This window comes from Strix uralensis, chromosome 6 (assembly GCF_047716275.1).
Source record: "Strix uralensis isolate ZFMK-TIS-50842 chromosome 6, bStrUra1, whole genome shotgun sequence".
Lineage (NCBI taxonomy): Eukaryota > Metazoa > Chordata > Aves > Strigiformes > Strigidae > Strix > Strix uralensis.
Window position 1 is genome coordinate 42,696,797 of NC_133977.1, and position 25,057 is coordinate 42,721,853.

General features: G+C 40.8%; 1 protein-coding gene across 2 annotated transcripts in view; it reads left to right on the forward strand.

Moving 5' to 3' along the window:
- Positions 1-684: 684 nt before the first annotated feature.
- Positions 685-25,057, forward strand: part of ACVR2A (activin A receptor type 2A) — a 70,144-nt gene continuing 45,771 nt past the window's right edge. For both annotated transcript variants that reach the window (XM_074873808.1, XM_074873809.1), the window contains exon 1: positions 685-2,520. In XM_074873808.1, the coding sequence (XP_074729909.1) occupies positions 2,466-2,520 (55 nt within the window). In that variant the 5' untranslated portion in view covers positions 685-2,465. The remainder of the gene's footprint in view (positions 2,521-25,057) is intronic.

A 25,057-nucleotide genomic window follows, 5' to 3' on the forward strand; every position in this document is an offset into this window, starting at 1 on the left:
TGGTAGTTTTGTTTTTTTTTTTTTCCGCCACCGGGGAAGGGCCGCGGTCAGGGAGAAAAGCTCCCGAACATCCAGAACAAGCCCCACGAAGGTGAATTAATAATAACGGGGGGGGGGAAGGGGACCGGCAGGCGCCAGCTCTCCTCCTCCGGCGCCGGCAGGGCCGGGCACAGCGAGCAGGTGCCGGCGGGCGGCGCGGTCAGGCCCATCCCTCACACCTGCCGGTAACGGCTGCCTCCAGCAGCCGCCGCCCTGGGTTCCCCAGGAGAGAGGCGGCAGAAACCGGCCCTTAAACGACCTTCGCTCTGCAGAACGGGCGGGACAGAAGCGGGGCGGGGGCAGCGGCCAAGAGCGGAGCACCGGGGCGGGCGGGCGAAGGGCCGCGCCCAGAGGCGGGCGGGAAGGCGGGAAGGGAGGGGGGAGAGAGGGAGGCGCGCGCACGCGTGTGCGCGCGGGCAGGTAGGGGCGGGGGGAAGGCGGGAGCGCGCACCGCCCCGCCCCGCCACGAGGGGAGGAGGCATGGGGGAGATAGGCGGGGCCTAAGCGGCGGCCGCTGGGTCGTGAGTGGGCAGGGCTGCTGTCAATCCGGGGCGGCGCGCGCGGCCGCCCGGCGTCGCGCGAGGGGCTGCCGTGATTGTGGGGGAGGGGGGGAGGAGGAGGAGAGGAAACAAAAACAATCGCCCGGGCGCCGCCATCTTGGGTCCGTTCTCCACGCCACACAAGTGAATGGGTAGATATGAAATTACCACAGGGGAGCAGCAACAGCAGCAGGGTACGGAGGGCTGTTCCGAGCTGCCAGCTGGACTCGGGAGACTCTAGAGACGGCTCCTGCCGCCGCCGCCGCCCAGAGAAAAACCCCGGGCTCGGCCTTTTCTCCTCGCCAACCCCTAAACTGCACTCCTGGAGGGACAAAGTTGGTCTCAGCCGCGCTGCCTCCGCCGCCCGGGAGACGAGAGAGTTGCGTTCAGCGGCGGCTTCCTCGGAGCCGGGAGTGAGCCGGGGTCAGAGTTAGGGGAGAGGGGGACGAGGGGCTTCCTCCCCCCACTGCCCGCCGCCCGGGGCTTGCCTGGTGCGCTCTGTGGGGGACACGAGGAGCAGGCAGCGGGAGCCCAGCAGGCTTTTCCTTTCCAGCCCTGCTGCTTCTTATTCCTTGCTCCTAAAAGGAAGAGAAAAAAAAAAAAAAAGGCAAGGACTGGATTGAGGGGGGTTGTGGGGGGGGGTGGGTGGGTGGGTGCTGCCTCGGGTCTCCGTTTGAACCAGCGGTGAGGCGGGCGGAGGGGCGGCGAGGGAGAAATGTGTCCGTGAGGAGTTAGGAAAGGAGTGTGCATCAAGCAGAGGAGTCCCAAGCCTGCTTTCGCGGGAGGAAGAAACCCAAACCCGCCGCCCGGCGAGCCCGGTCGTCCCCGGTGCCCGCAGCCTGGCTCGCCTCCTCGCTTCCAAAGCAGCTGACTTCCCCGAGAAGCACGGCACTCAAGGAAGGATTTGCCACAAAGAATATATCACCCTCCTCCCCAGCGGCTGGATACTGCATTTATTATTTTTATTTTTTTTTTCCAGTCACTCTTCTGTGTTTAAATACCAAATATAGCCTCTTGGGGGGGAGGGGATGGCAATCTCTTAGAAGAATTTGAAATCTTGCTGGGGTTGCACGGCCCGGGAGAAGGACGGCGGAACCGGGGGGAGAAGGGGAGGTGAGCGGCTCTCGGTGACTGGCGGAAGGACTCGAGATTTGCCACTTTTCGGGAAGCCCGAAGGTTGGTTTGTTACCAAACTGTTGTTTCTCCCCTTTTCTGGGTTACGCTAAATCCCTCAGCATTATTAAAGAAAACCCAAGCGTTGCCCACGTGTAGCTAGCTGGTGGCTTGCGTTTTTTTTTTTTTTTAAGATAGTTTTCATCAACAAACTGACAAATTTTCCTCCCTTCACCCGGAGGCTTTTGAGGTTTGAAACTGAAATGGAGCTACTTTTCTCCCAAACACTACATGTTGTATGAGGGGAGCCAGGACGAAAACATCGTGTTTACCGATTTCGAAACGACTCCCCGACACTCGGCACCCACGGGGGATGCTTCACGGAGCTTGATGTGGAAAAGAGTTGGAGTGTGCTCAGAGACTTCGTCGTGTCCAGCAGCTTAATTGTTGACTTTTTTTTTAAAGTGGATTCGTAGCATACTTTTATGAATTAAATTTTGCCACCGTTTGTACAGAAGCCAAATGACACGTGTGTTTTGAAACACGGTTCCAAATATATCCATCCCTCAACCCGGATTCTCGCTAGAAAGAGCCGGAGAGAGATCGTCAGTGTCTAAACAAATCTGATTTTACTGTTTTATGAACACTATTTGCTGCAGAAGTGTTGCTATAGATTGCTTTATAACGGTTCAGCAAGAAGGGAGATTTTCCAGCTTGCAGGACCCAGGAAACTGGATACTTTAAGTCACTTAAATGTTTTAACAGCATTGGAAAATGGGAGCTGCTACTAAGTTGGCGTTCGCTGTTTTTCTTATCTCTTGTTCTTCAGGTAAGTGAATGGTCTTGGTTTTTAAACGTAAAGCTTTGGTGTCAGCACTTAAAAGAGCTTGAGGTTAACTTTGTTTAGTGTGAATGAGGAGAAACCTTTTTTCAGATGACCTATGTTTGGGGATGGCAGTTGACTATTAAAGGCAGAAGCTGTTTTCATCGTTATTCTTAAAAATGTATAACATGAGCACTTCAAACGCGTGAGGCGCTTGGATTTCAGATCAGTTGTGTGGAACAAAGGTGGAGGCATAACCACCTAGTGTCACATACAGTAGTCTGGCAGCGCAGTTATTAGGGTTTCATGGTGATTTTCTTTTTTAAAAATAAGAATTACCCAGCTGAAATACTCTTAACTTCAATTAGATCTCTTATTCCGGACCATTCACGGGTGAATGGCAACCTTCATTAATGCTTCATTAGTTTAGAATAGGCACCGCTCCGAAAGCGTTAGCTCGTCCTTTAATGATAGCGAGGGGTGTGTGCCTGTATAGATGTGTGCACAGAATTGGGCTGAAAAGGCAGACTTTCAGTTTCTAAACAGTAATTTGGAACGCTTTGTATTTTGCTACTCAGTACCGCCTTGCGCTGCAAAAAAAGCTACTACTTTCCTCTTTAAAACAGCAGAAGTTGAGTTTCAGACGCCAGCTCTTGAGTCCTGAGAAGCCAGCGGGGTGTGAGGACTTCCCCACGCTTCTTGAGGAGGAAAATTGTTGTGGTAGCAACCAGTGGTTGGGGGAAACTGCTGGTACATTTCTGCTTGAAGCTCCATCGGTTTCACAAAAAAACCATTGTGGGCTGTGTAACGCGTCTACTACTAGTTTACACGGCAAGCCTGGCACTTTGCTTACCCTGTGGATGTGTATATAGTCCTCTGTGTAGGTTGATAACGCTTTTTAGCGTTCTTGCACGGTGTGTGAAGGTACACTTGTTTACCAGTCTGAAAGCCAGCAGACGAGTGCTCAGCTTTTCAGTGTAACCGGTGTAAGGGAGTAATGAGATCCATATAACAATGCCTTTTAAAATTTCAGTGTTATAATGTACAGGATTTTGCTGAACAGGACGTTTTCTTGTGGTTAGTAAATGGATAGTCTAGTCTTGTGTCTGTAGCGGTATTGATCAATTCCGTGTGCACTAAATGTGCTGTGAAATGGCGAGCGCTGCCAGAAATAAACCAAAAAAATCCTCTCTGTTTTAACCAGATAAATAACAGAGCAGGTTAAGGACAGGCAGAGGTTGGTTGGTTTCTTTGTTTTATTAGAGTATTCATTGATTCCTCTCTTGAAACAAAACACGATGTCTTCTGACAGTTTTGTCATGCAGTAGAAGTGGTGTCTTTAATTTTTTCCTAATACCTTATTTTTAAGTTGCTCGAGCAACATTCCTCTTAATTCAGGAACATTTTCTGCAGGAAAACTTCCCCCCCACCCCCCCACTGGCAGTTTCTGGAAGACTTGGTGCCATCTGCTCTTCATGTCTGTCTCTCCTTTCCACGTCCTTCTATTAACATCTTTTTGCCTAGAGCACAGAATAGTTATCTTGTTGACATTACCTATCCGACTTACTAAAAAGAATGGTTAAGCAGCAAGAGCTGTCTTTTCTTTAGCATTTCTTGCTCAGGTTTTTCTTGGTAAGGTAAAAGGTATCTTGCCTGTGAAGATGGAATTAATCTTTGCTAAATGAGCAGGAAACTGGCTGCAATTCGGACTGCACCTCATGTTAATGACATTGTTTTGGTGGTTGTTCCAGTACTACACATAGAGCGTTCAGGTATTTAACAATTATTAAACTATTTTCTACTCACCCAAAATTTTAGAGTATCCGCGGTTCTGGTGTAGGTCTAAAAAGAAATCAATTCAACAGGAAGCTTTTGTTTTTACGATCAAAATGAAAAAATTATGTAAGTTTTTAGCACAAAGTACAGGCATTTTGATAAGTAGTGTTTCTTCTCTTAACTGTAACTTGTTTCGGTTTAAAATCGTACCTGATCAATTGATTCTAATGTCATGGTCAGAAGAAATTGTTTCTTTTCCAGTCTTTAGTCTGAAAAAAGTCTGCCCAGGCTATATATTTAACAATATTGGCAAAGGTTGAAGAAATCCCAGAGTTCAGGTGTGAAGGTGTCTGGTTTGTCTTTCTCCTGTTTACAGTCTCCAGCTACTCCGAGTGTGTGTGCTGGGGAGTGGGGGTGTTGGTTTTCTGTATTAATTTATTTTTACATGCAACTATTTTCTGCAGTTGTTTACACAGCCAATTAATACTAGTGTTCTTTAAATAGGTGCAAATGTTGTGGGTTTTTTCCTACGTGGTGGGTGTGGAAGTGGTCTTTTGGTTGAAGGCATGTTATTTCACTAGCTATAACTGCTGTAGGAAATCCTGGAAATGTACTTCAAATGGATGGGAATTTCCAGTGAATCTAATAATCTTAGCTAAGGGAGTGAAAATATTTCCCCTTTCTGACTAAGATATTTGAAAAAGAGCATCTGTGTTATGTTAGGCTTTAAAATATTTGTAGATGCTTGGGTAAAAGTGGGTGTGGGTTTGCACTCATTTGTACTAATTCAAGAGAAGGAGATGAATGTGTATTAACTACACATGAAAACAAAGTGCCTGGGTCAAGGTTCTGTAATTTTTATATAAACCTGTGTGCATTTTTTATTTAATAAAGAACAGAAGATCCTGAAGTAGTAATAAAATACTTAGGAACAATTGAATGAGCTTCCTGTGCCTCTGCTGTAGGTGAGGTAAGATTGTAGGTGAGTTTAAAAAAAGAAAAATAGTAAATAAACCAGCTTGTTCATCAAAGAACGCTTCTCTTTAGATATTATCTATATTATCTCCTCCCCCAAGGATGTGTGTTTCAGTGTCCTCTAGTTTTTGTGATTGCCGAGTTATACTTTATGAAATTTCAGGAACAGAGAAAGTGCACTTTCATAATTTTCTATCACATTTCAGAATATATACCCTATGCAGACGAAAATGTGGGAGATGTTGAAGTACTGGATTGTCTTCAATCAAAATCTTCCATTGTGGGTGCTGTAATTTTTAACATTTCATGGTTCCTTTTGTTAAATTCCCTATTTCCCAAACCATCATTTCTTTACTGAGCTCCCGGCTCTATCTTTGGTACCTGGGTGGTTCATCATCAAAGTAGTTCTGCAGTTCTGAGTATCTTACAGGGAACAAATCCTGTATTTGTTAAAACTCACTTAATCTAAATTCATGCTAAAAATCACCTAAGCAAAAGAAAGCCCATTAGAAAAGTGTTAGTCTTCTCTTTTCTTTCTTAATGCTAGATCATTCTCAAGCCACTCAGAAGGTCTTGAGTAATTGTGCTAAAGGAAATGACATGTCAAAGATACCTTTGTAGTTGAAGTAGCATTTTCACTGCATGGGAACTTTGATTTTTAATTTATTCTTCTCCTGACTCACAATGATGATTACCATGGGAAATGAGTGTTTAATTCCCCCCCCCCCCCCCGGGAAAAAAAAAAAAAAAAAAAATAGAACTGTAAAGTCTAAGATACTGCTCTGGCTTCAGCAGCTGAATGGTTAGGTGTTCTGAAGGGATTGAGGGGTGGGAGGTGAGACTCTTTTTTCTTTAATTTTACTACTGTAAGGTTTTTTTGACTGTCCTCTCATTAGTAGTTTGGTAGCACTTGAAAATCCTGCCAAAGGGCTGGGAGTATTGTTTGTGAAATTGTCTCTGCTGGTATGTTCTCTGCAAGCGGCCCGTGATTGTGGTTGAACTCTAATCACTTCATTGCACAGGCAGAGCAATAAAACACTTCAGACTTAGTATTGCTTTTAAAGTATAAGTTCTGCTCAAGATTCCTTTTTTATAAGTGTACGCTTTTTTGTATTAAGTGCATTATCATTGGGCAATACCCCAGCACTCTTGATGTTGCTGTTGAGAGCAGGACTTGTAAACCTACTTAATACTGTTTCCAAGCATAGATATGTTTATGTAGATATAAATGTTACGTAGTTTACAAAGTTTCATGGTTCCAGGTTGGTGTTACAACTTTGATTACAGATCAAAATTCTGTTACTATTTTTATATAATCTGTTAATACTTAACAGCAGTTTCAAACCCTAAATCTTCTGGGTTATGAAAAATAGCTGTACGAGTGCTAATGCAATATTAGAACATGGAAGCATAGCTCTACTAGAGCTTTAGAGAGAGAAATGTTTCCGGAGAGATGCTGCTGTCATGGGTTTATTTCCATATCTACCTTTCAGACACAAGTCTTTTCTCATAGAAAAAGCTTAAATAAGTTTGTCTTCAAATGCTGGATGCTATGTAAGTTGGTGGAGGGAGGTGTTCTGTGCGAGGTGTTTGCTGCTCTGTGGGGGTGCAAGGAAGTAATTACTGCTATCATGAGTAATAGTTTTCAGCTGGTTTTAATGGAGAGTATTTGGATGCCATTTCTTCCCCCCCCCCCCCCCCCCCCCCTTTTTGAAATTTGGGGGTGAAATTCCTTCGGTGATGGGTTCAGATAATTTGTAATGAGGATAGACAAATACTTTTTTTGTTCCCTCTGTTTAACTATAGAGGTTCATTTTCGTTATTAGTTTTAGGTAGGGGGAAAAATAACAGTAACTCCAGTGTTTTTCCTTCTTACTGATTCTACCTTCTCTTCCAACGTTTTACACTTCTAGTTTTGACAGTGCCTGGCTTTCAACTCCCATAGCTTATTTCTCTTTGTAATTCAGTTCTATTTCAAATCATCATTATGAAGTTTCTATGAATAGTGTCTGGATCTCTTGAAAGTCAGTAGTCATCTTTAGTCACAGACAAGTGTGGTGGACACAGCATGCAACAGTAATCTTTTGGAGACGTGTGTGATTCGGAGCCGAGATATAGCAGGTCCTGGGTGCTTATCCTTGGGAAATCATCTGGAGAATAAGCATTAGAACATGGGCTGTAAAAAGATAGAGGTTGACAAGGAATCTGATTGTGGAAGAGATTTCTTGGTGAAGGGGAGATGCGTTTCCACCACTTAATTAACGGAAAGCAGATTAATGCAAATGTCTGCTTTAGCTGGTTGGTAGAATACATGGTCTGTTAGCTATCTGATGTTCCTGAAAATGAGAACTCTTTAAAAAGATCAAGAAAATTACGAATTTTACAGCCAAGTTCTTGTGTGATGAAATCTTAATGTGTTTTTGTTGCCTTGGTGCTTAAAATTCAGCATATCTTATTTCCTGTTATTTCCATATGGAAATTGAAGTGTTATTGGATGCCAGTGACTTTGTGGCATCTCTTATCTTCTCTCCCCTACACTGTCTGTGTGGTGGTGGAAATTTTTTTCTTAGAAACAGTTTGTGACTACGGTGCCAAACAGCAGAGCATATTTAGGCTTAATCCCACAGAAAATGAATATTTACTGCCATATTGTTTACATTGCATGTCTTTGTGGCTAAGAATCCCAAATGTACATTAGATACATCAAATACTTCAATTGTTGGTGGAAAGGGCAGAGAAGGCTTTATCCACTGCAGTAATTATTGTAATAGTTTCACTGTAAAGTAAGCCTTGATGGGAAAGGTTTCATGGTTTTCTTCTGAATTTCCTAGTTAAAGCTGTAACTGGAAGCAAGCAGTCTGGCTAGGAAAAAAAATAGCAGTTCACTAACTGGAGGCATAAATCTTTGGTTATGTGGTTAGAGGTATTCGAAAAACACTTGGAAATGAGGGAAGTGTTTGTGGGAAGACTACCTGTTCCCGCAGCCAGAAGCAGCTGGAGGTAGCGCTGGTATTGTTGTTAGTGGGATCTGCTGAGCCTGGGCATGGGAGGTGTGAAGTACTTCTTTGTACCCACCTCTAGTTAGGTGCTGCCACAAAAAAACGAATTACTTTAGATCAGTGAAAGAGTGTGCCGTCTCTTTGTAGAGCTTTCTTCTGTTGCACAGTTCTCCCAAATTGATCCATTTTCAGGCTCGCAGTCAAAGGAGGATGAGCAGGATGGTAGCCTTTACTTCTCCGTCTGTGATGGTCCTCCTAATGAACTGTGCTGCTGTTGCTTTCAGGCAGACACTTCGTTATGGAGAAGATGAGCAAGTGACATACTTGGAATTGTCTTGATGCCATCAAAGGTCTGAGTGACGGCTGTGTAACCTAAAATCTTGGTGACTTTATGGTGTAGCAGTGGAAGGACAGGAATGCTTGTGTGTACTGCCAACTCAATGTCTCGCTGATTTTTTGAGGTTAATTAAAGTATTGCTGAATTCTAAAAACTTGCCTTGTGAAAATACTCGTATTCTTGTATTCTACCAGTGTTCCTGGTTAAATTGGTGCAAGATAATCTGTTTCAATCAGGATGCAGAGTCAGTCCAAAATGTAATTAATTTCAGTGTTACTCTTGAGTTGCTGAGAAAGCTTGTTAGAAACTCTTAAACTACATTGCTTTGGCCTTCATATGATGTTGAGTACCTTTAGTTGGCAAGAAGGCTACATGTTGTTGAAGTAATTTAAGTGGCTAGATACGGCCTTTTGAGATTCCTTATTTTGTTAAGGTATAATTTCTATTTTTAAGGATTTATATGAAGCTGTAATTAGGTGGTAATTCAACTCAAAATGCTGAAACCAGAAAGTAATTAAAAGTAAACCCCTATATACTCCTTACTGTGATGGGCATGTAAGAAATCACAAAATACATTTTTTTTTTTTTTTCTTTTGTAACTAATTACATGAGGGAAACATTGCCTATAGTTAGTGAATTGAAGTGACAGAAAAGCAAGATACTTGAGAAGAATCAGCGTTTTACAAATGCTAGATCTTAGCTAAAATGAAAAACAAGACTATATCTCAATTTTTTTTTTTGGTTTGAACTTGGAGATAGCCATCAACTAAGCTGAAATTGAGAAAATGAACGTTGTATTCTGCATTTACAAATGGTCGGTATTGCTTTCTGATTTTGTGTGCCTAAATGAGCCTGTTCTCACAGTTGGGAATATTCTACTGTCTATAATGATGTCAGCAAATCAGTGAACTTCTACTGTTTTAATTCTTGACACAGTTTAAAGCTGATACCTGAAAGGTTACTGAAGACATTTAATTTCTTAAAAAATTAAAGTTTTGTTTTCAGGAAGTGTCTGCATAATTATTTTTAAAACTGGGAATAAGAATCTATGTTGCTCAGATCTGTTGCTTTTTGATAGTTTTAACTCTGTGTCTTTCACTCCTAAATGGAATACATTCAATGTATTGCTATTTTGCCAGAAAAAGTTAGTTTTGATAACTGAAATTGCAGAGTTTCTTGTGGCAGATTGACTTTTTAAGTTGGAATGTACATCCATCCTGTTTAGAAACAGAGAAGGGAGAAGGTGGTCATTTAGAATATTGTTTCTGTATTTTCTGAAAGATACCAAACTTTTTATGAGGATAAGTCAGTATGGAGTTTTTATTCTGGAAAAAAGTGGAAAGGGGTGAGGTGACTCAGTGTTCGTTTTTAAGATATTTTTTTTTTTATATGATTGACTGTAGATCTGAAGAATGTTTTAGGGGTGATCTGTGACTTGTCTCTTCTGACTGTTTCTAAACTTCTTAGTGAAATGAGGCTGCAGAGTGAATGCAAATGCTGCTTAACTACTAGTGCAGCCCTGATACTGTTTTAGCTTGTGCCAACTGGTATCTAATGAGATAACATGTAGGCACAGTTTGAGGGGTAGTGCAGGCAGGGGACCAGTGCCAGGATGCTCAAGATTGTACCAGAATTCCTGCAGCTTCAGGTCTTCAGTGCGCCCTCATCTCGTATCTGAGAACGTGGAGTATGTACCATCAGTATGCTGGGAAAACATTATAATGATTTACACTGGGTTCCAGCTTAGTTTTTGCATTATTTTGGATGTTCAGATTAAAAACTGTCCTGCTTACTAAAAAAAAACCTAAACAAACAAAACAAACCCAAACAACCAAACCAAACAACAAACCAACCCCAAACCTGCTTTCGGGGCCAGAAGAACATGCCACGGGGAGGAGGTCTGTGGTCAAGTACGATGTGGAATGTACAGACTCAATCTATGACACGTAGCCAAAGGGCCAGTGAACAGTCCCTGGACCTGTTGTGATCTGCAGTAGAAATACGTGACTTGAAGAAGAAAATTCGTGCTTCATGTTTAAAGATTATTTCTATTTTAGATGCTTATTGAAAGTTTTGATGCAGGAACAGTGCAATTGGTGGTTACTGTAATCTTGCAGTCTACCTGTTCTTTAATGTCACTTCATAATAATGGCTCTGAATAGAAATGCTAGCTTCTTGCTTGAAATTACTTTTTAAAATCATAGCAGCATAGATTCCTGTGGGTCATCAGACGATCTTCTCTAGCATCATGCTCAAAGAAATGTATTGTTAACCAAACAATATGGGCTGCCCAGGGCAGGGGGGGAGTCCCCATCCCTGGAGGGGTTGAAGAGTCGGGTTGACCCAGCGCTGAGGGATCTGGTGGAGTTGAGAACGGTCAGTGTGCGGTTCATGGTTGGACTAGAGGATCTTCAAGGGCTTTTCCAACCTTGATGATTCTGTGAAACCTCCAGGTTGTTTTCAGCAGAGCTGCTGCCTCGTCTGACAGCCCCTGCTTGTACTGATGCAAGGGTGCTCGGGCCCAGGGCATCCCCTTTGTCCTTGTTGAATTTTGTGAGGCTCCTGTTGGCCCACCCCCCAAGTCTGTCTGGGTTCTCCTGAGTGACATCCCTGCCACTGAGCACCCCACCCTCTGGCATTGTCTGCAGGCTCGGGCGGTGCCTTACACCACCTCCTCCAGCTATCCCTAAAGGTATAGGACAAGGTGGGTCCTAGGGTGGGCCCTTGGGCTGCGATACCTCGCATCCTGCTAGGGACATGTTCCTTACCTGGACGGTTCTATTCCAATCGCATGTTGGCTGTATTTCGAGCTTCATTTGCTACTCAGCTGATTTTGACTTCATTTCAGCAGCTTCCTTCCTTTTGGTGACTTACAAGAAGAGCTCCAAATCACAAGTTTGTAACTGAAGCTGTATAGCATGACCTTATTTTTTCAGGTTGAGAGTTCTAATCTCATCTAGATAACGCTAATCTCTAGTCTTTAAATACCACCTAAATGATCATGGTGATCTTTATTCTCTCAGCTGTATTTTGAATACTTGGATTTCAGTATCAACGTGTAAGTTGAAATTTAATCTGTTTTTTAAAAGCTATTTTTAAATATAACCATTTTATCAAGCCTTCTGACATGAAAAACTGTTTCCTTCTAGGAATTTTGAGGAAGATCCACATAAACAGGGAAGTGGTTTAATCTTGTTCTGTTAGTGTTAAGCATATGAGACAAAATTAAACTTAGCAGTAAGTAACTGTTAATTTTAGAAATTTTGGTAGTGTTTGTCAGTAGAGGGTACAGATAGTTCTCTCTAGCTCATAGCAATTACATGATGGAAGAGTTTTCTTTAAATATTTCCATGTTTCAGGGTTGAAAAACATTTAGGCTGTGAAAGTTGCAGAAATTTTAAATTGCACACAATTGTTTGAATTACTGTACTTTTTATAATAAATGATGTATTTTTTCATCATTTGTTTATAAAGCTATTTTGAAAGTAGTGTAGAGAAGACCACTGGTTAAATACTTTCATTTTAATTCTCTGATCTTTAATTTTGAAAAGGGTCTGTTTTGCAAGTTATCCCTAGGGATAATTGTGTTTCATTAAATTTAACCCAAACTGTCAAAAAGGTTGTATTAAATGGCTTTTTAAAATGTTACGGTTTGATTACATTTTCTGTTACTTCAGCTTGTGGCACATACTGGGAGGGGACAGACCCCAACAAATTAAGCTTCATCTAACCTTGCCTCTTTAGAATAATATAAATCAGTGGTGAGATCTTAATTAGTTTGTATGTGCCATATATGTACTAAGAGAAAGATACAGAATCGTGAATAATTTGTAAGAAGGTTACTTAAAACCACAAGATGGTTTTGCTCCCATTCTTGCCCCCAAATAAATTGCTTCCTCCCTAAAAATACAGCACCCCCAAACTTAGCAGTGAGGAGTGACTTACTAACACTGTGAGAGACCCCCTATGAAAGAAAATACATGGCAGTTTAGTGAAAGTCATCTATTTCTGTTCACTTGAAAAAATACTGAATCACATCCTATTAGGTTAGAGGCTTTCAAAGAAGCCAGGAGTCCTCAGGTCCCACTTTTTATTCCAGTGGAAATAGAGTGGATCCCTTGTGAAAAATCTTGGTGCTCCAGTGTGCAGCTGTACTTTTCCAGTGGCTTACAAAAAACATTCTCATGGATGGCAGATAAAATTAATTTTGGTTGGCTTTTGTCCCCTGTAAATGAGAGAACTGTACTTTTGACAAGTTGAACTCAAATCTGCCTTTTGTCTCTGCCAAATGATTCTGTAAAGTATTACTAAAACAACTTTTTGTTTAATTACTTCTTAAAACCTTACAATTTGTTTGGTTTCTGAATCATTCCAAGCTGTAAAAATACATTTGAATGCTGCTTAGACCTATGGCAACAGGTGCTCTTGGAGATTTTGTTTGAAGAAGGGAGAAGTTTTCTCCTGTCCGTTACTCTTTTGTGTCCCACCAGAATGTGTGAGGGCAGAAACTTTTTTTCTTTTCTAGCATCCCCTAATACACTGACTCTGTACCTTTGAGAACACCTACACAGAGGCTGTATAGTAGATAATTTGCTAAAAAAAAAAAAGTAATCCAGCTTTTCAAATGAGGAAGAAGTATGATGGGAAAGAGAATCGTCTATGGCATATCCTAAGGAGAACTGTCTTCTAATAACCTGTCATGTGGATTCAGCTATAAATCAAATTCAGTTTTTGTTGTTTGGGTGTTGGTTGTTGGTTTTTTAAATCTTGAGTCTAAAGTGTGATGAGAGTATGTAACAAAAGTGATGGTATTGATATTACTCTAATGATGTGTGAGAACAAAAATTGAATAATCCTTGGATTTGCTGCAATGAATGATGAGTAAAGTTTAGAAATTTTGGAAGGATAATGGTGCCTAATAGAGCTTTTTAGTTGGCGATTGATGAAGATTTTTCTAGAAACCTGCTTTGCCAAAATATTTCTTCTGAAATTTAGTAATTCCAGAAGTTTTTCTTCATTATTACAAATATTTTGGTGTGGGAAGTTCTCTCAAAGTGAAGATGAGGAATGGTATCTGTGTGGAAAAGCTATTGGCATTTTTTTACTTCAGTATCATCACCTTGGTCAAAGTATGAAGCTTCTTTCCACATGTATAGCGCATCAACTCAGGCAGTTAAAATCTTACCAGGTGAGTGCTAGCAGACTTCAGTATATGAGAGAAGACGTAGATTACAGGTTCCCATTTCTTCATACGTAAAAGTGTGCGTTTGAACTTGGTTTTGATAGACTTTTGGGATGTTTACATGCTGACAAAGTATGTTTTGGGGGAGTTTCAGTTGACCATCTGAACTCTTCTCCCCACTGTCTTCCTTCTAGCCAAAGTCAGCCTGACATTTTTCTAAGAGAAGCTTGTTTGCAGCCTCAGTCCTCGTTTAAGAAAGCCATTATTCAAGCACTGACACCTTCACCACGCAGTAGGTTGTAGACTTTGATAGGAACTCTTGGAACATTACTAATGAACCGCATAATCCTTGTGCGGAGAGAGAACAAGTTGAGTGCCTAGCATGTGTCAGATTTTGCTTCCTCAATGGTATCATGAGACAGTATATTCGAGGATATTTGAAACAGAGGTTCAGTAAGGAAATAAAGTTTTAGAAGTAAGCCAAGAAAGTACCTGGTTTTCAGTTGTTGCTCCAGTAGCTCAGCCAGCTTCAAAAACCCAGTTAATTAGCTTCTACTTCTCCAAAAGTGTTATTTCAGTTGCACCTCTTGTTAAAGGTGACAGCCAGTATCTGTAATCAAAACCAGAGGGGTTTTCTTTGGTTGAGAAGGCCCTGGTTCTCTATGTGGTAGAAGGTTACCTATGGTAAGAAGTTAAGTCTTTCCTTTCCACAGGCATCTTTGAAGTGCTTAAAATTTCTATTGTATGGTACTTTTACATTTCCAGCTTTAAGCTAGTTTCTCTATTTGACATAGTGTGAAGAAAAGTTTACAAATTATACTTAGTGAAAAGTACTACATTGTAGAGTCCTTCCAGTGTTGGTGTCCTGTAGTACTGTCAGATTTGATTTTATGTGGGGTATTTAAGAAAACTGAAAAGATCGGAGGACTGGGAGAGTGAGAGTTCCTCTTCTCTGTATCCTCTTCCTCATCCACAGACCCACCTCACGGTGAAGTCACACCTCACTGTTGGTTCAGCCCTCTCATACACCAGCCCTTGGGGCTGTCGGACTGTGCAGGGCTGATTCAATTTGCTGAACTAGCTTGAAAAACCAGCAAGTAGCTTTCTGTATTGAATGAGGAGAAGAGTTGGGTTAAAAGATGATGGGGGAAGGGAAAAGATGGATGGAATAAGAGCTGGCAGTGAGTCTGCATGAATTGACCTAGGAAATGAATTTATCAAGGGGAAATGATGCATTAGAGGTGGTGAATGAATAGAGCTGCACTGTATATGTACTGGGTAAGAAAGGAAAAATGACAAAAATAGTTACATTTTTAATGACCTCCATTTTTAAAGGCAGCTTGCTTCTCTTGTTGTTCTAAGGATCTCAGTGCATGCCTGTTGTCACAGGATTATTTCTCTTCCCTTGCTTTTTAAACATCTTCATGTCACATTATTTTCTAGGGGCCCTAGATGAAGCATTTCCAGACAGAACAGCAGGTCACGGCCTGTTGCAACATTGCTCTAGACAGCACCTTTGCTCATCCTCCATTTCACTGGTACAGAACTACTGGGGGGTTTTTTGTATGGACGTATGAGACTTGCCTATGAGAGAGCAAGAACCTAGTGGTGAAATGTTTTCATTGTCATCATTCCCTCTTCTATTACACTTGTGGGTGTTTCACAGGTAGCAGAAGGCAAAGCTCCGATATTTAGGGAGAGCATGTCACAAATGGGTAGAGCTGGAACCTGCATCTGTGGAACCCGATTCAAAGAAACAGGTGATAAAATTCACTTCTATCTCTCAAGTCCACTGGTAACAGTGAGGTGAGAACTAAATAGGAGGTTCAGACTGATCCAATGGGCTGTAAAATCCAGTTACATCCCAAGTTTAAGAAAGCAATTTGAAAAGACTGTTTGCAATGTAATCTTAGTAGTGGCTACTTTGTGGCACTCAAATTTTAACCACAAGTTGTCCTAGAAACTTCTTATGAGCAAGTAGGCATAAAACTTTATGCAAAAACTCTGGAAAAATTCCGAGCCAAGCAGACAGCACTCAAGGATCTAGAAATGATGGGGGAAGAATGTAGGAGAGGTCCTTAAAATAACCAACCTTATTTGATAATGCCTGAACATACTGAATTCAAAACACTAAACAGAGCATCAATAATAATGTTTACAGAAAATAGCTGATCTAGTGGTTCTTACATATGGCTGAACAGCCATGCAGCAATGATGTCCAGGGTCCCCATCTCTCTACTCTGAGCTGTCTCAGTCCTGTGAGCACCTTCACATTTTGGGAAGTTGCCAGGGGAGCGTGTAAGAACCAGGCTACTTGTGAGGAGCTTGTGGGTGGTGTTACTGTTCCATATACGAGTGTCTGAAGCCAGATGAGCAAGCGGGTGGAACCAGGGCAGTCAGGAGGGCAGAGCAGCTGTAAACAGTCATTGAATTGACAAAAGCCATAAACCAGGGAAATCTTCCAGACAGCAGGGCACGCTTCCTGAAAGAGAAGGTGTGGCTCTGACCAGTCAGATGAGATTGTGGTGCTTACAGTTCAGCTGATAACCAAGTCTTTGGGGCACCTACCTAAGCTCATCAGCCTTCTGTTACACTCTAGTGTAAAGTAAGCCTCAGGCTTTGCTCAGACATCCTGTTGCTTTTAAGCTTCCCTGAAACTCTACATGAGGGCTTCTCCTGTATTAAAATCCAAACATGGGCAGGAAAAGTGAGATGCACTTTGGTCTCCAGTAGCAGTATTCTGAAATTCTGACTAAAACATAACTAGAAGTCCACCAGATTAGCTTCAGAAGCCTGGAGGAACCTCACCTTAGGTGTTATGTGAAACCTGTCATCCTTCTACTTCTTCCCAGCCTTGGTCATCTCCAGTTGAGCACAAAACCTGCCTCCCTTTTAGGGAAGAAAGAAATTAATGGTCCAAGGCCCAGGCTGCTATTTTCAGCATCCTGATCCTTTGCTTCCAATTAACTATGACGTTTAAGTTGCATTCTGCTTAAACAAAGCAGAATTTTTAAACCCTTTCTTCTGTGAGGTGATAGCTTCTGCTGAGGGCCTCTAGGCTGATGCACTGACTTGCTGCCACCAAAAAGTAGAGACCTAAATCTACATTGTTTTTCTTTTCTGTCCACCTTCCCTCTAGTGAGGCTGTTAATTCTCATGGGAGCATAATGTTCCTTTCTGATTTACCTTTGCCAGCACACCTTTCTATTCAACTCAACAAACTCTCCACCCTAGTCCCCAGAAGATGTTTGTTTATTTGTTGCTGGAGTAGTTTTCTGGAATTTTAGGAACTCCAGTGGCTTATGGAGAAGTCTGGTAAGTTCTGGAGGAAGGATGAGACAGTGGCAGTGGAAGCAGAGAGACGGATAAAGCGCTGGTGAGACCTCTGGCTCTCACACTCCTAATATCCTTTTCCAAGCAGATTCAGAACATTACACACAAAGTGCATTAGTTCCTTTTGTTAGACTAGTATTCAGCCAGCTTGGCCCACTGGAACAGCTTATTTTTGCAAGAGGGGAGTCAGAGCTTTCGTGGGATTGGGTTGGGCTGCTGTGCAATTGCAGCCACAGAGAGGCAGAGGCAAAGGGAAGTGAACAACTCTGAAATTCCCTGCTCAGATTATCTTCAGCCTGTTGTGGAATCTAACTGCTCTGAGGCTGAGAAGGTAATTGAAGCCTCAGCCCTCTCTTCCGAGCTGCTGAGCTTTTACACAAAAAGCTTTTCTGCAGCTTCCAGTAGCTGCCATCTGGAGAGTGAGCTCTGCTCTGGTATGTGCATCCCTTCAAAAAAAATATTGGTAATCTAAGTGCATGTCCTCAAGGCTGGGAAAGAGGGACAGGATGGAGGCATCAAGTCTAGAAATTTAACTTCTGTGGGCAGAAACTTCTGTTTGTGCTCTGGGTTCCTCTGATTTGCTTAGGGCAACTCTCCGCTCTGTGGTTACAAGGCCCCTGTTTCTCCCCTGACTGCACAGGGAACTTGGGTACCCAAATTCAAGGAGTTACCAATCTTGGTATCTCTGCATAAATAATACATTGTTTATTTGACTATAGTAAGAGAAGAAGCAAAGGCAATTGGAATGTTACATCCACCTTAACTGTAGAACGTTACTGTTAAGTAAATTCAAGATGAAGGTAGGTGTCAATCTCCAGTTCAATTTGTTTTTCAAGGAAGCTTTTGTTATAAGGAAGGTAGCTCAGAAAACCCTGGGATTCCCTGGGTTGTCTCTAAAATACCATTCTTGCTGCTCCTCATAGGACAGAATAAACCCCTCGTAAGAGTGCTACACAGGAAGTTTGTGTCACTGTTACAGTTTGGCTGCTGATTTACCAAATATCTGTTGGCTGTGTTGACTACCTGTAGGTAGTCATTGTCCTGGGGAAAAAAAAAAAAAACAACCAAAAATAAAAAGCTAACCGTTTTTCTTTTAATTTGAAAAGGCTGTTCTCCTATTGATCTTAGTGATACAGCTTTTTATGTACCCATTTAAATACTCACTATTGCAGAAAAAACACCTTGAACAGGCAAGACATGAGAATTCTCAGATAACTACTTTTTTGGTTTTTTGCAATTGTGAAGCTTTGGTGTTCTGGACTGCCAGGAGAATTTGTTGCTGAGCGAATTCCTCACTTGTGACCAGAGAAACGCTGTGCCTGAGTAGAAGCACTTCTCCATCAAAGACAACATGTGGCAGCAGAAGCCCTTAAGCTTCTGGTTATAACTTCCCTTTCTGTGTAAGATACTCCAAATAGAACTCTGGAAGTTCTCTTGAGAAAGTCAGTGTCAGTGTCATGGGGGTTGCTCGCTATCTTGAAGAAAATACAGCACTAGAACACCATCATCATTCTGTCCATCTACCTGAAGAGGCTTTATTTTACTATTAGAAATGCATTCTTTTGGATGTTTGGTTTTTTTTCCCCAGCAACTAGAAATAGAAGGTTACATATGAGCACATATATAACTTAATCAAAACTGAATGCAAACAGCTTGAAATCTGCCTAGTTTTTTTCTGTTCTCTTAGAAATGTCCTAAGAATTCCAAGCATCAGATGGGAGGATTCAGCTTTAAAGTATCATTCTCTTTTAAATCAGGTTGGGAATTTGAAGTTAATACCCTAGATATAAGTACTTAGCTGTAATTTCTCTATCCCAATCCATGCCAACGTGCTACCTTGTCTGATAACTACGGAAATGCATTTAGGGATGCTTTTGGGGCTGAGTACATTGATAACTTGTCTTTTCTTCCTGTTCAGCTTGCTGGCCAGCTGCTTCACATCAAATCCAGTGAAGTGATTGATGAAGGTACTTTAAACAGAAAAAGTACATTTACTAATGATGGTAATTAAACTGTAGAACTCACTGTTTCAGAAATAAAAAATGGTCTCTCAGATGGACAAATTCAGGGAGGATAGTTTGTTCAGAGGGGCTTTATTAAACTTGGCCTGGATGAAAATTCCAGATCAAATAGTTCCTGATTGCTGCATACTCCTGCCAGAAGCCTTTAGTTAAACCTACTGTCTGATGCTTTTGAAACATTTGCTTCAAATGGATATTTCTGATGAAAATTAGGCAAACCTGCTGTTTTTTTCCTTATACTGAGCTGGCACTTAAAAAACTAAAATGCTTTACAACAGTTCATGAAAGATGGCTACTGTTGGAACATGTTTGTTTTCTCATCTGTTCCAAACAGGAGAAAAGTTCTAGCCTTAGTATTTGCACTTAGGAATTTTTGCATGTCTGTGTCTTTGACAGGGCAACATTAAAGGAGTATTCCTTGCACTCGAGATCCCCTTTCACTTCACACCTGATCTTGTGTAACTGCTGACTCCTGCTGCAGAGGGAGCAGTCCTTCCGCTCCCTAGGACAGGTTTCCACAGCCTGCCTTGTGCTGGACCCAGCAGTTGTGTGGCAGAAGGGACGGAGTTGAATCAGCAGTTATAATCTCGTGCAAAGTTCACTTTCCTTCCATTTGCCATATGTTTTTGAAAAGTTAAATTGTAGCTCACGTAGTAGTTGTGATTCCGTAGTTGGTTTTTTTGCATAGTCCTGAAAGATTTTTCTTTAGGACATGAAGAGGATCAGAGGGTACCAGTAAGGCGTGTCCTGAACAGTTAAATCTGTGGTGGTAGGTTCATAGGAAGCTCTGGGTAGTTAATTGGCCTCTGTGAGTTTGTCTTATCAATCCTAAGCAGGGTTAATGTCTGAATTCTCTTCACACTCGGGATGTTTGAAGCATACAGCGTCAGCATACTCAATGTAACATGCTGCTTGCTTTGAACTTGCTTATTCTGGGTGACTTTAGCCACAGTGGCAATGAAGACATTGCAAATGATATGGGCTAATGCAAAGTAGTATCCTGGCTTCTTTTAAAGTTGCTTTGATGTGTTGAATCCTCTGCTTCTGCTGCTTTATTATCAATATTGCCTGAGCAAAATAGATGAAAACTGGTTTATGTATAATACTGCAGCCTGTGACTTGTACTCCTGTACTTGAGTATAGATTTCTTTTTCCGGGTCCTAAGAATCAGACATTTATAACTTTTAGTTAAAAATTCTGGGTTTCTAGTTACCTCATCTAGATCATTGATGGTCTGGAAAGTTTTTTCATCCTTTGCACTGTGTGCAGCTATTGAGGTGGATTTTCAAGGAGTTCTGTTGCCAGCTTTCTTAAAGCCTTAGTTGACACAGGGTAGTCTAGGCTAGTCTTACTTTCCAAAATGCTGTGAAACCAGAAACTCAGGATAATTACTTAGTATGGTACAGTCCATGAAGAGAGATTTCTTTGCCTCTTACTTCCCTGCCTCCATGTGCAATGGATGGAATGCTGTTTCTAAGGAATCCTATAAGAAACTGGCATTATTATAAGCAACCATGTAACTACTACCATGGCTTGAGGTATATAGATTGGGAAATTCTGGTGAATTTATGCTTCTTGGAGAACAACATTAGTAGGCAGAATTATAATTTAAACTTCTTTTTTATAATCTTTCGTGCAGCATGACTGAAAAAATGTCTTTTTCCTCCCCTACTGAAAGTGTCTGATACTCTGGTAATTTCTTAGGAGTGGTGCTGAAGATGTTTTAAGCAGATAACCTGTCTGGTAGGTGCTCCCAGAAATAAACTAGTGGCATACACCTACAGTCATCTTTGTCCTCTTATCTTAAGTAGGCAGCAGAGATTGATACTGTTACCTCTGGGCAGGGACAGTATGTATAGAAAAGAGGGCTAGGGAACCCTGCTTGAGACTTTCATTAGCATGGAACTTGGGAGTTTTTTTCATCATATTTAAGACTTATTTTGTCAAAGTGTGGAGAGGCTTTTTAATGTAGTAACAACGTTCATGTTCTGGCTTTCACTGTGTTCTTGAATAAGAAGAATAAGGTCAAAATCATATCCTAAAGTGCATTCAGGATTTCAGGTCAATAGATGTCGTTTTCTTAATTGTTATCTAAATTTAGAACACAAATTAACTTCTGGTAGCAAGTGCAGTACTTCTCATGTGAAAGCTTTTGTTTGTGTTGTTTGTTTTCTTCTAGCAGATTCCTGATTCATCCATAGACTTCTGGGTTTCGCTTTTCCACTCAGCTTGATGAGAAGTGTCAAAGCCTGAGTTGTCTTTATATAGTCACAGTGTTATTTCTTCTAGGCAAAGTGGTTAATTCCTTATTCCACAAAAAAAGCAGAATAGTATTTCTTACCTGTCGGTGAGGCTGGCTTTGCTAGGTGAATTTGTAATATAAAACATGCATCCGTGAGATTCTCTTAGTGAACTGCAGTTCCTTCGTGTCATGCTCCTTTGATGGAAGGGGCATGCACTTCATGTTGGATCTCTGTAGACTGTTAGAGTTTCCAAAGAGCAAGGCTTGTCTTCTGAAGGGAACAGCAATTCCCATAGCAAAGAGGTCACATAGGTGCAGGGGGGAGAAGCCAGGATGGCAGCCTCGAACGTGATACGGCCAAGGGAGCAGATCGCTGTGAGTTCTGTCGGCTGGCCAGTCGGTAGCGGTGATGGGCTGGTGGGTAGAGTTACTACCAAGTATGCTTGAGTTAATGGATACAATACATAAATAGATCACCATGCAGTTGCACTCTTAAAAGAGTGAGCTTTTCTTTCTCTTCAGAAACTTCCAAAGGTTAAAATGTTCTTGAGACTTCTTGGGATACATATTAATGTATATTAATGGTTACATAGCCATACATTCATTCTGACAAGAAAAAAAAAGGCCAGGTAATAAAAATTGGAGTTCATAGTTTCTATCATACTGAAGCTGCAGTATAATAGAAACTGCATATTACTTGCTAGGTACAAACCAAAAGTAGTCTAGTTTTACTTTATCAAATTTACCTCATTAAAATTGAACACAGTTAAAAAACTCTTGCAGCCAAAACCAATGCCATGTTTTTGAAGATAAACAGCCAAAATCTGAGACAGCCTCTGCATGATCTTTCAGTACTTCAAAATTTCCTGGTCTACCTAAATACTTACTACGAGTATTTTTTTTTTTTTTTAATTGTATTGTAGTATTGTGGTGGACTACATCAGATAAGCAATTGAACAATTGGCCCAAAAATAGATTGCCTTGATGTGACACTATGAGGTGGCCCAGTTAAATAACAAAATAACACCCTGCTTTATATTATTGTACACTCACTGCATGTGCCAGTCTAATCTGCTTTTGTTTGATGCTTTTTGCCACCAGCCTGCTGCCCTGGCAGCTTTGCAGAACTCTCCTGCTAACTCTTGTCTTCTCTTCCTGAGGAAGCAATGAATTTAATCCATAGTATATTGGGCTATTTCTCAGAGCACTCTGGTTTCCACAGGTGTAGGAGTCTCAAAAGGTGTGTGGAATATCCCTTTGTTAAACTGCATTTTTAGGAGGTTAAAGTTAGCACTAAAAAAAACCCAAAAACCTGTTGTCAGTAGGAGTAGAGATAGTTAATTCTTTAAACAATAGGCGGATGAACTGCAGCACTACAGAAATACTGCAGAGCTTTATATATTATATATATACCATATATATAATATATATGGTGTGTGTATGTATATACCAGTATATATAATACTGGTGCGTGTGCAAGAATAAAATACAGATGCTTGCCGTGTTCACTTCAGGTTCGTGTTGACCACTTCAGTGCAAGATAGTATTACTATGGCATTGGTGTGACTGTTGCTGAAAAATGTATGTTTGGAAGCTTTGACTTTAAAAATGGAGTCGACACATTGGCAAGGATTCAGAAAAAAGATCTTCAAGAAAAATGGTTTTGTCTACAAATCTTGTGTTATTGAGGGGCTAAGAAATCTCAATCGGTTGAGTTTAAGAAACAGCATGACAGGCAGTTATCTACAGTGAGAAAGGATATCTGACCTTAAAGGTGTTAGAAAGTATAAATATTAAAAACCAGTGTTTTCAGTGAATCCTGATGAAGGTAAGATTACATAATGTCCACTTTTAACTGAGAAATTTAACACTGAACTTTTGAATAAGACTCATAAATTTTTGAATTGGCTGCTGCATTTCATTAGATTTCCTGTGAGATGTGGGGTTGTTGAAAAAGTTGTGAGCTTGACGCAGAAGTCAGTAGTTGTGGTTCTTTGCTTCGGTGGGTTTAAAATGTTGTAAATTTTCACAGCCTTAGGTTTATAAGATAATGGATTTTTTTGTGGGTATGTCTCTCCCAGGCTCTTGTTGAAGGGTAAATCATATGAAAATTTTGGCAGAAGGGAAGACTTTAATGCAAGACACTTTTATTAAAAGAAATTAAATGATTGCTAGTGCGTATACAAAATCGTAAGTGAGGATGGACCAGAACATAAGCAGAATAAGCAAATGTGTACACAAGAGATAGATTATTTTTGTATTAAAGTGTATGTATTAAATCACATAAATACTCTATATGCATATGCACCTCCTCTCTAGTTTTTAATTCCCCTTAAAAATGTAGGAGCAAGATAAATTTTTTTAATAGAAAAAAAAAACTCAAGTTATTTCCCAAAGCTAGTTTAAGAAAACTGAGTATAGAAAATATCTTATGCTTTATTGCTGCCTGCTGGGTTACAGTCTTAAATGCAGAAAAGCAAATCAGAACTCAATTCAGTATTTAGAATAGAATATTTCTGTTGGGAGGGAACTACAACAATCATCTAGTCCAGCTGGGTGGTCCAGTATTTAGAGAATTCCCATTTTATAGCAGCAATGCAAAAATAATTCTGTTGCTGTCCAGTAGGTTTCCTTACCAATACTTTCTTCTGTCCTGTCTGTCCTCACATCCTTTATCCAGGGTACTATGCAAGTGTGTTTCAAATTAGCTTAGTGTGTTTCAAAGTCAAGATAATAGCATTGTAATCAGTGATAAATATCTAAAGATCATTAAAAATGCTTGTCATATAGAAGCATATGATTTTTAAGTAAAAGTTGTTTCTGCTTGCTTAGGAGGTGATAAGATTGTAGACTAAATGTGATTAATGTTCTTTGCAGATGTTGCTTTATATGCTTAGGCTTTCAGAAGTAAAGCAGTCTAGACTGTCTGTCTGCATTCCCCTACAGCTTTGATCTTGATTAAAACTGGTTCTATTACATTTATCAACTTCCTTTCTTGAATGCCAGAAAGTATCTTAACTGGTTTTTTGCATGTATATATGTTTGTATAGAAAGATACTAAGTATCTTCTCTGAGTACTGCAAAAATTACACATTTGGATATGTTCAGCAAGTGGTGAAAATTGGTATTTTGTATCTTGAAAGCCTTAAAACTATCATTTGGCTTATTTCAGATACAGCAAATGTAATTCAGAATGTTACTTAAATTCGTAGGGAGCGAAGCAGGTTAACATTTTTCAGGGTTTTTTTCCCCTCCTGTTGGATGTACATCTAAAGATAGGTGGTGGCTTCTTTGATCTTCTTGCTGCAGTCATCTGTGTTTTTCTCAGGCCTGATATTAGGGTATAATATCTGTTAATATCTGCTTCCTTCTACTAAACCAAGGTTTTTCTTCTTGACCAATAACCTCGCAAAAGACTCAAACACAGCAGTGACAGGCAGAGTACCTGAATGGAATAAAATTTATTAGGGACTGGTGTGGGCCCACTCTGGCAGAGCAGATCTGAAAGCAGTGAGTTTTCCTCAAATCTTTGTTTTGGTATGAGATCATTCTCGCCTTTGGGAGATGATCAGTTCCTCCCTTGTGCACAGCAAGTATAACTAACTAGAATGATTTGTTAAGGTTGGGAATAGTCAGATTTTCCTTTTATTTATCACTTGAAGATTGTATAGGATTGAT